General features: G+C 41.3%; 1 protein-coding gene across 2 annotated transcripts in view; it reads right to left on the reverse strand.

Moving 5' to 3' along the window:
* Positions 1 to 15,080, reverse strand: part of crebbpb (CREB binding lysine acetyltransferase b) — a 44,438-nt gene that overhangs the window by 11,574 nt on the left and 17,784 nt on the right. For both annotated transcript variants that reach the window (XM_085403977.1, XM_085403976.1), the window contains exons 3-16: positions 10,868 to 11,035; positions 6,998 to 7,238; positions 6,067 to 6,180; positions 5,093 to 5,338; positions 4,907 to 5,003; positions 4,577 to 4,714; positions 4,356 to 4,473; positions 4,038 to 4,200; positions 3,829 to 3,885; positions 3,441 to 3,562; positions 2,726 to 2,914; positions 2,175 to 2,561; positions 1,762 to 1,938; positions 1,410 to 1,584 (exon numbers count right to left, since the gene is read on the reverse strand). In XM_085403977.1, the coding sequence (XP_085260103.1) occupies positions 1,410 to 1,584; positions 1,762 to 1,938; positions 2,175 to 2,561; positions 2,726 to 2,914; positions 3,441 to 3,562; positions 3,829 to 3,885; positions 4,038 to 4,200; positions 4,356 to 4,473; positions 4,577 to 4,714; positions 4,907 to 5,003; positions 5,093 to 5,338; positions 6,067 to 6,180; positions 6,998 to 7,238; positions 10,868 to 11,035 (2,392 nt within the window). The remainder of the gene's footprint in view (positions 1 to 1,409; positions 1,585 to 1,761; positions 1,939 to 2,174; positions 2,562 to 2,725; positions 2,915 to 3,440; positions 3,563 to 3,828; positions 3,886 to 4,037; positions 4,201 to 4,355; positions 4,474 to 4,576; positions 4,715 to 4,906; positions 5,004 to 5,092; positions 5,339 to 6,066; positions 6,181 to 6,997; positions 7,239 to 10,867; positions 11,036 to 15,080) is intronic.

Here is a 15,080-nt window from a genome sequence, read left to right on the forward strand (position 1 = left end):
TTTACCGGTAGTTAAGGAATCGTGACATTCCTTAACTAAATGGACTCAGTACTGATCAGTGGCGTGCAGCTGGGTTTACAAATTAAATGCCTGGTGATGCAGGCATAAAATTGTGTCTTGTTCAATAGATTTCCACTCCAGAATTAGTTTAAATACTTAAATAAAACACATACACACAAAATACTAATACCCATAAAAAAATTTGACTTCATGTTAAAATGTCTGAAAGGCAAATGCTGTTCTTTTTTCAAAAACGCTGCCAGTAGATAATGCTGTTGATAAACATTGACAAAAGGGACGAATACAAAAAAAAAAAAAAAAAAAAAAAAAAAAAAAAGGAATCGCACTTATATCACGATTAGGTGTCAATGATTACAGCCTTCTTGGGAAGTGACAAGTGGAACCTGCCTCTGACATCCAGGGCCCAGTTCTCTTTATGCTTTTGAAGTGTTTGCTGTCATCATGCCAGGAATTTAAAAAACCTTCAGAAAATAGTCTCTAGATACTTTTTTAAGTCTGGCAAAGGATTAAAAAGATGTACAAATAAATAAATTGCTCCACCATGAGGAAAATGATCTACAAGTGGCTAAGGCTTCAAACAACTAGTTACTTTATCTGTTAAATTAAAACAGCAGCTCATTGGAATTCCACTATAAGAACCAGATTGCATCAGCCATTAGAGATCACATACGTTTAACATGTACAGGAGACATGCCAGAAAATTCTTTGTTGTCCTATTAAAGCATTAACGCAAAACTACAGTCTGCCAGTGAATACAAAAGAAAGGGCTTTTGACAAGAACATGCTCTGGACAAACAAATACAACAATAGCAGTCGTTAGGCTCGGACCAAAAGTGGCTTTTCAGAGGAAGCGTCTTGGACCACCTGTTAAGTATGATGGAAAAAAATCTTGTGGTTTGAGGCCAGCGACCTGCCTCCGGGGCTGGGCAGCTCACAGCTCAACTATTTTTGTGAAAGATAGGCTATTTCCTTTGAAATGTTGTGGAGTGATTTTAAATAGTCTATGCAAAACAACCCTCAACAATAGAACATTTACAGCTAGCTAACATGTAGCTTTTCATCTGTCTGATGAGACTTGTGGACAATCACGCAAAACTCTTGCACAAAGACCGTCGTGCTAAAAGGGTCTAAACAAGATTTTGAGGCCAAGAGTGTACTTCCTATATACACAGAAAAGCATCCATTGATATTTTAGTGAAAGTGTTGTGGTGAGTGAGTGAAAAAGCCATTTTCCTTGTGCTGCTGTTTAAGTATAACACCTTTAACTTGAGCACTCTACCAAGGAAGAGCAAGCATTTGGGTGTTCAAGCGTGCTGAAAAATACCAAAAAACTATTTCATCCTATGTCTAATTTTTTTACACCTTATATCTAAATATAGTAACATTACTTTTTTTGCGGCTCTGAGCGGTGGTAGTTGACGTGCTGTTGGCCCCACTTTCCTCCTCTTCTTTGGGTTCTGTCTTCACTTCTGGCTTCTTTTCCTCAGTTTCCATTGGTTCCTGCTTTGGTTCTGCTGCATCTGGCTCCTCTTTCTTCACCACTGGGGGTTTGGTTTCTTCCTCCTGATTATATATTAACACAATGATTGTTAACCATCTATCCAACACTGATAAGACAGCAAACCATCAAGCACTTGACACCCATGGAAGCATAACGCCTTAGATTAAGTTACTGAAATCCCACAAGACAGATTTACTGACAGAACTGGTTTATTTGTGGTGGAGAAAGTTTGCACATACCTCCATTTTTACATCATTCTGCGTCTTCAGAGAGCTGCTGTCGTCTTCTTCATCTTTTACTTCACTTTTGGCTTCAGTGCTGCTCATGTCAGGCAGGGCCTGCTGGGAACTCAGTTCAGCCACAGAGCCTGGGGTAGGCACTCTGTTATCGATGCTCGCTGCTGTTTGATGGGACAACTTAAAGCAGAAACAGAAACTGTTTAGTGCTGCCAGTTTTTAAAAAATAATTCTGATTTATAAGAAAAAAAAACTTTTCCCCTCCTGCGATTAAAATATTGACAGCTAAATTTTATTAAATAAAATTTGAAATATTGTTTGGTTAAAACACCTGGATGGTGCTTTAAAGGAAAGTGAAAAAGGCATAAGCAATTCAAGAGCTGTGGTAGCTTTTCAGGGAAAAACTAGTATCTCACCGGCGTGCTGGGGTGCTGTGCCTGCACAGAGGAGGGCTGCTGCATCTGGCTGGAGGGCTCAGGTTGGGGCTGCAGGGGTGTGAGAGGGTGAGAAGGGTCAGGTGGTGTCCCCAAGGCTGAGGGGGGACGAGGGAGGCCACTAGGTATGTGGGTTGGGGTGGAGGAGGGCCCACCCGTGGACACGGGAGTGGAGGGCTGTGGAAGCATCTGGGAGTGGGTGGGAGTATGGTGTGGCTGTGGCTGCGGTGGTGGTGGCGGCGGCTGCTGCTGGGTGGCAGAGGCACTGGGTGGAGGGGTGGTACCCAGGGCAGGCTGAGCTGTAGGGCCGCAGGGCAGCTGAGAGCCAATGGAGCTCAGTGCATTCAGAGGGAGGTTAGAGTTTTGTGGCTGTTGGAACAAAGGTGTGCGCACTATTAGAATAACTTTACCAACCATTTACAAAGCGTGTGACACCAAAGTCACACACAAAAGATTGTATATTTAAAAAGAAACAAGCAATGTGCAATAAAAAGTCTAGGAGAATTAAGAAAAAACCTCAGCATCTTTCTCACCTGTGTGACACTAGCCTGTGACATGGCAGGTCCCAAACCTATATTCACATTCATCGCTCCACCCGCACTTACAGGAAACTGGCCCTGTTGCAGGAACTGGCCTTGGTTGGCTGGCTGAGATACCATGTTATTAGCATGACTACCCATAATTCCTTGAGTCTGAGGCATCCTTGATGGAGACATTCCCATCTGTAAAGTCAAAGAGATCAAATAGATAAATCAAAACAACAGACAACACCTATTATGAAGGTGTCTGCCAGGTAAAATCATTTGTTTCTAAAGGAAATGCTACCAACATGCAAGTTACCACAAGGGCATCCTGCTATTTTTCTGAAGGTCCTGTGGTGTAAACTTAACAGCCTCGGCTGACTCAAAGAAGAATACAGACGCAAACTACACCTGGGACGGCTGTAAGCCCAGGCCTGGGCAGTAGTTTCAGTACAGATTATTCATTAGCAGCTGGTTCATAAATGAATCAAGATCTGTGTGAACTACAGGAAACACATTTTGTATTGATGCTTCCGTGTGACAATAGTAACAGAGCATTAACTAAATATACAGTTAAAGACTCGCGTATTTCACGGTCAAGAAGAGGGAAAAGAAATTTAAGGGAGCAAGCAAGTGAGCTCAGAGAAAAATAACTGCTTCAAGGCAAGAGAAAAGGGAAAGAAAAACAAAACACAAAAACAAAACGAAACAAAGGAGTGTATCTAACCGCTGGCATGGAGTTCATGTTCATCTGCTGTGGATGGTTCCTGGGGGAGGGAGTCCTTGCTCCCATGGGTGCCTGAGGCATCTGTGTATTCTGCACTGCCATTGGGTTAAACTGATTTATTCCTGTGGGGGACAAGTACATATCTTGTTAAGATCCTTGGGAATTAATATAATTTAATAATGCATAACCAAATGGGATATAAGGGAGACTTAACCAGATCAATTTGATATCCTGTATCAGAGCAATTTAACAGGTGTGGACAAATGAAACAAATAAAAGTGGCATTCAACAGACAAACCACTAGAGCATGTTAGAAATAAAAGACGCAAATTCAAGTGCTACCCTCCCCCCCAAAAAACAAAACAAAAACCAGAAGATGAACACATACCTTGTGGTATGCGGGGCATCATCTGATTTTGCATGTTAGGCATCTGTGTAGGTCCATCTGAGAAGACAGGATAAGTCGAGGTTCTTTTAAAAGATTCTTTCAGATAAAAACAGAGATTTGATGAAACATTAAAGTAATTATAACATAAGGTATTTTGGTACTGTCAACTTAGGACAGTCAATGGCTGATTAAGAATTTAAGTTACTAACTAGGAGGTCGAATGGCTTGTCCTGGGCCCATGGGGTTGGGCTGAGGCTGCTGTGGCCCAGCTGGTCCCATGCTAGGCTGATTCTGAAGCCGGGAGCGCCTTTTCTCCTCCAGTTCCTTTTGTATCTTGTAAATTTTTTCTGCCAGGAAGTGGTAGTACTCATCCTAGTGAGGAGGCAAAAAAACAAAAAAAAACAAACAAAGGGGGGGATATTTTAAAAATGATTTCATCTCAGTCGCAAGGATAGCTGCACAAAGAGCTTTAAAGATATTCAAAAAGGATGAAGGTGGAATAGCGTGAAGATGCTTTATCAAGTTACCCTGCTGTTAGCCGACTCATACATGTCACCCTCAACCTTGCGTGCATAAGCCACCAGGTTCTCCATGCGTCGGTCCTTCAGTGCTGCTGGGTCTGGGGTTGGGAATATGGCTTGTACTCTGATGAAAAAAATAAAATAAAATAAAATAAGCAAATATAACCTGTTGTACCATATGAGAACTCATCTATCTACAAACACAGCTGTTTTATTGTTGCACTTACAGTTTATGCACCAGATGGGTGCGCAGGTCCTGAGTAACATGTTCATGCCAGGCCTTCCTTAGCCCTGTGGCAGACAGAGGGGTGGCAGCGGGGAGGTTTCCCATGCCTCCTACTACTGACCCATCTGGCATCAGCTGACTGTACGACGGACGCAATTTGAACATAATTTGTAAATAACACTGAAAAATAATCTTCTATAAAATAAAATAAAATTACAGAAGAGACTGAGAACACATATTTATGACTGACTTGAGAGGCATAAATTTATTTTGGGAAGGGCAGTACAGTAGACCTCGTTTCAAGTGATGCAGAAGGAATGAAAAGTCTTACCTGCTAAGCGCAGACAACGAGGAATCAGAGTGCATGCCAGTCTGGTTTGAGGAGGGGGTACCCATGCTTCCTGCCATCTGATTCATCTGATTAGAGCCTGGTAAAAACACAGAAGAATTTATGAAAAACTGGCACAGAAGCAATTATACACAAACTTCTAAACTGGCATTTCGTTTTATTCCATACCTAATGGGTTCATATTTCGCATCTGCTGGTGCTGGGGGCCCTGTGGGTTTTGCTGAGATGGACCCTGGCCCTGCACCTGAGCAGGAGACTGGTTCCCATATGGCAGGCCCAGGGCTTCATAGGCCCTCTGCATGGAGCTGGGGTCAATTTGTGTTGCAGCGCTGCTGATGGCTGTTGCACTGGGCTGGCCAGGTCCAACTGCATTCATGGCATTTTGTAGACTGGCTCCAGATGAACTTAGCGTAGCTGTAGGGAGAAAACAGGATGATAATTGGTTTTGCATTATAAATATTATATTAAAGAATTAACTCAAGTAATAGCCTGCAATAACTGAGGAGTAAATGCGGCTTCAGATGTGCTTCTATGCTCTCCTGTATTAATAATGTCAGCCTATAAATTGTTAGAAAAAAAAAAAATAAGATTAGTATATGACTATAACAATTTTAAACATAAAAATGAAAAACTTGTTGTTTTTTTTTTATGTGAAAATTAAAAAAAAAACCAAAAAAAAAAAACCCTACAAATAGTCTTTTTGGGACTTTGACATCCCTGTGCTGCTCCCTGCTGTGTTGATAGCTGACAGGGAGCATGCTGCCTCTGTGGGGGATTTAAATCTGTCATAGGGCTTTTTAACCAATTAGAGAGCATGCTGTCCCAAGAACCTGCCCCCAGTGTTAAAAGCGCCACTGAGCCCCTCCCCTGGGTGTCACATTACAGGCCCAGTATTTCTAGAGGAATCCTCTTGCAGCTCGAGCCCTCACAGTCTGCGAGCCAGCAGAGAAGTGGCAGTGAAACAACCTGCAGGTGGCACCACTTTATACCACAAACATGAGAGGCTTATCCCAGAGTAATGACTGCTTTACTGAAAAGTTACCTGCATTTCAGATATCTGCTTTATAATCCATGTGGGGTTTTTTCATATGGGTTTAATGAATAATTAAGATTAAAATTATGGAGCTGCTGAAGTTACTTACGCTGCTGATTCCTTTTGTCACTTGCATTTTTCAAAGGCAGGCACACCGGACAGTCGTGCCGCGTACAGTTCTTCCAGTGGGAAATGATCTGTCTGGATGATGCACAGTGTGCAACTGGAGAAAAATAAAGCACAAATAGGAAAAATAGAGTGAGGTGCTGGTGACAGTTAATTCAGGAGAAATCGCAAGACTATTGAACCCCAATATCTACACACTACAGTGAAGAACAGGTGCTGGTTAAATGGAGAAAAAAAAATATAAAATGACAAATTTCCAAGTCTATAACTCTTGGATGCCTTCATCACTACCAACAACTGTCAGAGTGAAGCTACTGACTAACAGACACGGACCAAACTGTAGGAGAAACTTGTTTGTAACTTAAGATTCAACTTTTGTTGGGTAATGTCAATCACTGAGGCTTGGTTAATGAAACAATTGAACTGTCTCCATTTAAGCAATAAATCGAAAAGTGACACAATTGTAATCCTCAGCATTTTATTTTAAAGCCACATTTTAAAATTTTAAGTCAGTAATTTTCAAAAAGGCAAATTTCATGGATATTTTTTATTTTTTGAAATTTCACTCAAAACTATTGTGGTAATGGTATATGTGCGAGTCTGAAGAAACAGGTGTTTATTGTCGTTTGGATGAAACTTGCAAGACATCAACGCCCGGTGCCATTTTGTTTAGATGCTAAATGAAATGGCATCAGGCCCACATCACAGGCTCTAATTATGGCTGCAAACACATGGCACAGTAAACCCATCTGTTAGAAGCTGAATCTCGTTTTTATGAGATTATTAGCAGCAGTTAGCAGATAAAATACCAAATTAGAAGAACACGGTCACATAAAAGCTCATATGGGTAGATCCAAGGCTTCTCTTTATTTATTTTTTAATTCAGTCTCTAAAAACTCATCACTTTCACTCACCGTGGCAGGCTTTGCCAGCCTGGCAGTGGGTCATATGGTTAAGTACGTTCTTCATGGTGCGGCAGTGGGGCAGGGTGCAGGTCCTCATCTCCCCGTTGGCCTGCTCCCGCCGCTGGCACTTGTGTGCATGCAGCAGCAGGACCAGCTGCTGCTGAATGAGTTTTCGCTTCTCAGGGTCGGCCGTTGGGCCTGCGGACACACCACCGGGAGCAGGGACCATTGATGCTACCTGTTGCGGCATCTGTGATAAACACACAATACGCACACAAGTTAGTGATGGATACGCACAGAGGTGCAAACTCAGACACAGATGTGAAACCCCGGGAGGCAAAAACTTAAATGTGGATATATGATTGATCATAGCGTGAGGAGAGGAAAAATATTATTCCTCTGACTGAAGCTATGCATATTTTTTTGGCCTTAGAATTAAGTCTTTATCATAGGTATGAAACCCCACAACGTGATCTACGCGGTAACCTGATGTGCACCTCCCTGGAAATGCAACTACACATGTCATTGCAGGTCAGTATGCATTTCTGGCTACTTTTTAATTGCAGTTGTTTTTTACATTTGTACAACTTTCACCTCAATATGATAAATAATCAGGTTTTTTTCCCTTTACAACGAGTCTTTTGCAGATACTCCTGATTACAACTTAAGTGTATGAAACGCAGATTTCCACAGAATCATTTTTTTTCCCCCCAATCTATCGTCTGTACCCCCATGGACAAGGCCAAAGAGTGTCAAAGAATGTCAGAGACAAGACTGTCGACCTGCACAAGGCTGCAATGAGCTGCAAGACCCATCAAGAAGCAGCTTGGTGAGATTAATCAGAAATGGAAGAAAAATAAATCTTCGTACTCGTTAAGGAACTCCATGCAAGCTCTTGCCTCATGGATTGAGGATGATGATGAGAAAAGATGGTGGATCAGCCCAAAAATACAGAGGAGCTTGTCAACGATCTAAAGGCAGTTGGAACCACAGTCACCAAGCATTACACCATTAGCAACACACTATGCTGTAATCAATCAAACTGTAATCAGCACCTTCAAAGACAACCTGCTCAAGAAGGCACATGTACAAGCCCGTGTTAAATTTGCTAGCTTGAGCTGTCATCTTTGAAGGAAGAGAAATGCTAAGTATAACCCAATGAACACCTCTCCACAGTCAGGGATGAAACATTGTGCTTTGAGGCTGTGTTTCTGCTAAGTTTACAGGACAAGTTTACCACACTGAGGGGCCAATACCATAAAATCTTTACTGAGAAGCTTCCCACAGCCAGAAGACTGAAGATTGTAACCTTAGAAGACCCATTCACGACCAATGACCCAAAGCATACTGCCAAGGCAAAAAGGAGGGGCTAAAGAAGAAGAACATTCCCTCCTGAGATGTGGCCAAACCTGGTGACCAACTACAAGAACATGCAGTGGCCTAGCCAGTCTCCAGAGCTCAATCTTACAGAAAATCTGTGGAGGCAGCTGACGCTTTGAGTTGCCAAGCAGCAGCTGAGAAACCTAAAGGATTTAGAAAGTTTCTGTAAAGAAGAGTGGACCTAAATCTTGAGATGTGTCCAACTACAAAAACATCTTACGCATGTGTTTGCCAGCAAGGGTTTTCCCACATTCTCCAAATTTTGCTTGGCGATCAAATACTTATTTCACTCACTGACATGCAAACAAAATTATAACTTGTGTGTCATATTTTTTTGGGACTTCGATTGATATTCTTTCTCGATTTAAAATAAAACTACCTAAAAATTAGAGACATTTCTTTCTAATAGGTGAGCAAAGCTACAAATTCAGCAGGGGATCAAATAATTATTGCCCCCACTGTAAGGAATCGCAGATATTAGCAAATTCCTGGAAGGAGATGACAAAATGTTGGAATGACGATGAGGGAAAATGCAAAATAGTGACAAAACTTTAGGGACAAATATGTCTGCCTCTGCTTACATATTTCCGTCGCAGACATTAGCGTGTTCAGAGAGAACCAGACGGACAGAGAGAGAGAGAAAGTGAAACAATTTCCCATTTCCAGCATTAACCACACACACACAAAAAAAAGAATTTTACTGACCATGAGGGGACAGAACAGTTAAAACAATAATACCGTAAGTCATCTGCCGGAGTCTATTCTTTTCAGTTTTTCCCCCCACTGATATAATTCCTCCAACTTTAATCTGTTTTTACACACATAAAAACTAGCGCACCCATCTTCCCCCACCACACTGCAAACCCTCCTCACACACATACTCTCTTTCACCAACAAATACACAAGAGTTAACCTACCATCTCTGCTAGTGCACAGCTACATTAAACTCCAACTAAAAAAAAAAAAAAAAAAAAAAAAAAAAAACCAAAGAAATGCCCCGTCTGTTTTTTCTTGTTTGTAAGTGAATGATCACTGTAGCCCGTACATCTACACTCAACTGGAAGAGTGCCGTTGCGCTGGTATGAACATGTGTGCGGGCACATGCGCTCCCACACACCATCGCAACTGTCGGTCATGTATGTCACATATAACACTGCATTAACAGCAAAGACGACATACAGTGTAATCACAGGAAAAAGTGGTAACGACCGTTAATGTTAAATGGATACTCAGATAAGTGAAACATTATACACAAGTGGATTTAAAAAAAGAAGTCCATCAAAATAACATTAAAACTAGAGTTGCATCCAAACTGTTAGAGCTGGCATTCGCTACATCAAAACAACTCAACTTCAACAGGCCAATTAATAGTCTCAAGCTAATTAAGGTTATTAAAATGCTACAGAAGATTTACTTTAAGGCGTGCTGTGACTGGAAAATTCAACACCCAACCCAAGTTAAAGCAAAAGTCATCCTTTCTTTCTCAAGTCTTCACTAAATTTGGACAACAGTTGATTTATTTCCAACACTAAATACTTTAAAGAAAACAAATTTTGTTCCATCCTCCATCCCCGACCTCACAAACTACCATGCCAACACTGCCAAAAATCTTATAAAAGACTGTAAGATCTACAAAGATGTTTAAAAACAAAGAACCCTCCAAATACCATTTCACACAGTTTAACCTCTTATCCTGGTTGCTGTCCACTTATGGTCAGTAATAAGGGTTGACTAACATACATTGCTCAATGAGAACAAACTTATGCTACTGTGCCATCATGCTGGAAGCATGAAATAAACTTCCTGTTATGTTTCTCTCCCTCTCTTACCAGTGGCAGTAGTGAGAGGTCCATCTATGAAGTCCCAATTAGCCACAGTACGCATTAGGGTGGGTGGATAGCACCAAGTTAGAAGAGGTGCGCTTTAAACCATTTGGATGCATTTTTTAAAAAGGCAACAGCGAAGCCCGGGGACTTCCTGCAACTAAACTTGGTTCATGGTGTTGACATACTCAAAGTGCAAAGCAATGCAGAAGACAGCGGAGAACATGAAATGCTCAATAACCATAAGTGCAACGAAATGCATTGTAAGGCAGACCACGCGGTTTATCAAACACTGTTTTTACTGTCCCTGCTTGACCTACAAAACCAGATGCAACGTCACATCTGTTTGATGATCAACAACAGACGGCTGTGGTTGACCAGTCAAAAGCAACAGCTCTACTAGGACTGAGTCACTTTCCCTGTAAGTACGCTGAAACAGACTTGCTGAAGTTTAGCTCCTGGTGCTCATCTCCACAACAGGAAGATGACAGTGGAAAAAAAGCTGAAACCAGGCCAACAGGTACAAGTTCAGGAAGGGCTCAGTAAGTTGTGTCAGAGTAAAAAAGCTAAAATAAGAATTTAATGTGTAGCAGCAAGGACAGAAACTAACTTTAAACTAAAGCCTGGGACGTTTACCCTCGTTTATTATTTTTTTAAACAACGGACGGACACTCACCATGTTTGGCACACTCCCAGCTCCCTTCAAATCAGCAGGGAACTGAGGAAGGTTGTTGGAAATCGCTGTCTTGTTCTGCAGTTGTTGGGCGTTGACCCCCGCTGCCCCCATCTGTTGCACCCCAGGCTGGCCATACTGCTGGCTAAATGGAGCTCCTGGGATCGGCATCTACAGTGAGTAACAGGATGCAGGCTAGTTAGAAGACCTATCGTGCAGCATACCCTCATAGTGGACAGCTCCTTTACCGCTCCACTCACTTGTGTCTCATTGCAAATGGGATAGACTGTAACATACACTGCAAATCCAATGAAGGTCAACAGGAGCCCAAGAAGAGTTTTCCTACTGGGCACCGTAGGAGGTTAATCTGATAACGAACACACAGAACAAATTCAAGCACTCTCCTTTCAAGAAAAGGAGCACTGCTGCTGCCGCTTGTTATAAAGTTTCGTTGTTGTTTTTGTTTATGTTGAAAGCGCAGGTAAAAAACAAATCCTTCAAAGTCTACAAAATGATGGTCAGTCTTCTCATCAGTGTTTCCCAATAAAGAAAAATCACATTAAAGGATAATTCCAGTTTAATTCAACCATGTGTTTGGCTTTATGACTCTACTCCACATGTTTCACTTCCACTGTGGGGAGACACAGGGAAACAGGGAATGACACAAAAAAAGCTGTAAATGCTGTTGTGTGAAGGAGCTAGCATGGGCTCCATGCAGTTTTTCAAACCAGCAGATTTTTATACGAATCATTTGTCCTCCGTCTGACTGAAGGTAAACAGAAATTAGCTGCCTTGCATGAAAACTCGCGAGCCAAACTAATCACTGACACACACAGTTCAGCATTTCCTCTTGGTTAAACCCCTTCCCCCACCAGTGATTACTCCACATACCACTATGTGGACAATCAGTCATTTGATTTTAAACGGTTGGCCATATTTATTTGCGCCATCGTCCACAGAAAATGATCCCAAACAAAATGAAGATGGATGAAGAGACCGAAAGACCGTCCTGCTTTCCCAGCCAACGAAGGAAACTTTTGGTGAGACGTGTTGGCAGCAGATTTGGAAAATCCTGACGTGTCCATAAGTTATAGTAATCTAACTACAACTAATGAATCTGAAGCTTCGATTAACACTGCCGCCCAGACAACGTGTTTTGTAGAAAACAAGTGAAAGTAGAACTAATTAAAATGACAATTTAATGTGCCACCTGCAAGAACAAAAGCATGTGGTTACAAATACTCTTCAGTATCTATGTTACCAAAGTTGTGTGCGTATTGGAAAATTAGCTCAAGGTACATAACACTCGTTTATTAGCCAGCAAGTGTGACATCTTCTTAAAAGAGTGTTCCAGAAGCTTATTTCGATTTCTTAAAATTAAATATTTCCTTTTTTTTTTTTGATGAAATTTCAGTTTCAATCATCTCCCGCGTCTTGGCAGGCTTCACCAGGAGCAAAATTTACAGACTTGATCACACAACATTAAGGCCACACATACAGATACTTCCTTATCAAGAGCTCCGACCACCATTTATTACCACAGCCGACATTAGCTTTTTGTTCCCTTTGATACCCTCAACTTGAACCGTTCTGCTGCTTCTGCTTGACGCTGTTCTGTGGTGGCCAAAGCAGCAGTCTGCTTTGCTTTCGCTGCTGGGCAGGGCTTGCCCAGGAAAAAAAAAAGGGAGGTGACAACACAAAGCTTGCACAACAGCTGAGCAGAGCACTGCACTGCTGCCTGCCCCTCCCCCTTCCACTTCTCCACACAGAGAGACACAGATGCTTTCCTGCTGCCGCTCTCTCATTCACACATTCTGCCTCCCACATGGATTCTCCCACTTGATGATCTGTACGTATTACAGGCAGTTATTGCCTGCAAACGGTGGCACGCGCCAAAAATGACGTGACAGCTTCTGTTGTTCCGTGCAGTGCGCTTTGGTGTTGTTTTAGCTTGTAAGCTGGCCCGCGCAGCACAGCTGGGCTGGAGACACGAGAGCGTGAGCCGTTTGGTCTCTACATGAATTTCAACGATAGGAGTACAAAGATTTCCAGATGGCTTAGTGGGAGATTGCAGCAACAATTGGAAAACATGAGAACTTCTGCAGAAAACGTTTTTTTAAAGGGTCCAGAAACGCTTTGTTTCACATTTCAACTTCTTCCATTTCAGCGCTAACAAGTTTTGTTTCCAAGTCGAGCAAAGTTGAGGAAAGACACCATAATAAAAGTGGTGGCTTCGCACACACCTGGAGACAAATACTGCCACATCACCGCTGATTTAGGAAGAGAAGAGGTCAAAACCGGAAACATTGATTTGAGAAGTCAAAATCTCCTTATGTGTAACCTGTTAATCTCTTAGCTTCTACACTTGACATATTGTCAACCTAGCAATAGCGGCAGCGGTGCATGGCTACTTAAAGTGACTCCGAAACAGCAGTGCTGAGTGTGTTGAGCATAAAAGCGGCCTTACGAAGCACCGACTCTTTCCCCTCATTCTCAGTGGATCTAATTTTCTTATCTTCTTTAAGTATTTACAGTCTGATTAATAAACGTTTATCAGAGATGTAAAAATGCTGTACTAAAATTAACTGATTATTTTAAAGTGGAGGTTTTTTTGTCTATTGCCACTTTACTGTATGATGGCAATTCAATTTAATTCTTTCAAAAAAAATTCAAATAATCATGCTATGTTACTTGCAGCTCACATGAATTGTTTGGTCAAAAAGATAAAAAATTGCTCCATATTTAAAAATTGTGTTAGCTATATCTGCCCAAACAAAAGAAACAAAAATAATAATAAAAAAAAAATCTTACTTTAAATTAACCTTTTTCCTCACAAAAATCACAACAATTTGATCAGACTACACTCGGTCCACAAGTAGACAACTATGGCGAGGACAGCAGCCATATTGAAATAAGGTACAGTACGTTTTCCTTTTTACAAATCGAATCACAAAACTTCTTGATCGCATGTCATACTGCTCACAAGCTGGTTCAAATCGACCTATTCTTCTTACCCCATTTCCTCACCTCAAACATAATCATGGTGTCTCAGTACGATCAAAAGGTGACAGTTTCAGTTTCGTACAAATGACATAATATATAAGGGAGATTCAAAGCAATGCACGTTGTTAAACAATGAAATAACACAAACAGTCCTATATTACTGCGTATGTGTCTATATGAGGAAAGGAGGGGCTTTTTTTCATGTGGCAATGTCTGTTCAAATAATCTTAGTGAGAACTAGCCTGCTGGTTTAACCCTGGTTTCCTGTCAAACCGCAAAGCTCTCAGACAAAAGGAAAGACATGTTCTCACAATGAGCACTTCAAAGTCTGTGAAAGTAAAGATTATCACAACCAACTGCACCAGCAGCACATCATGGAAATTATTTTTCATTCACAAACTTTGACTCGCTTTGTAGAAGTACGATGACACAATTTTCAGGTCTCGTCACATTTGCCCTGGTTGTGTCAACGAATTCCTATTCAGAATGTATGTACTTGTATTTTTTGCACTATAAGGCGCACTTAAAATCCTTTAATTTTCTCAAAAATCAACAGTGTGGGTGTAAACTCTGCTTCAGGTCCCAAAGTCAAACGAACACTGCAACATCATTGAGAGATAAAAACGGTCTAAATTCTTTGATCTTTAATAAAATGATCAGCGTTGCTGCTTTACCAGGTGGAACAATAAAGTTTAACATTCAGGCATCCATGAAAACAGAATTTGCTAAATTTAACCGAGTTAGAAGTTAGCAGGAAGTTAGCTCGCTAGTTTCTACCCAAACATGATTTAAGCATGTTCTGACAGAGATTTCTGAAAAAATTAAAACGTACAGCTCTGCTGTCACTTCCAGCATAAATGAAGACAGAAAACTAAACAGCAGTTACGTTTGTAGGGTTGGACTTGGACTAGCTGGTATATAATGATGTGCTGCATGATCGCTAGCAACACAGCTATGTTAGCATAACATAAACACAGTTAGGGCTGTGCGATATGACCAAAATCTCATATCCTGAAATAGGACGTCTATCGTCCTGATAACTAGGGCTGCTCGATTATGGCAAAAATGATAATCACAATTATTTTCACTGAAATTGAGATCTCGATTATTTGACGATATTTATTTAACCCTTTAAGACCTACTATAGAACCAAGTCCGCCAGAGCTTATATTATATTTTTACATGCTGTAGTGCCATTTGTGGGAGCATTTCA

The sequence above is a fragment of the Rhamphochromis longiceps genome, linkage group LG4 (genome assembly GCF_057381845.1).
Source record: "Rhamphochromis longiceps isolate RC_006_pf linkage group LG4, R_longiceps_female_GT1.1, whole genome shotgun sequence".
In the NCBI taxonomy this organism is placed as follows: domain Eukaryota; kingdom Metazoa; phylum Chordata; class Actinopteri; order Cichliformes; family Cichlidae; genus Rhamphochromis; species Rhamphochromis longiceps.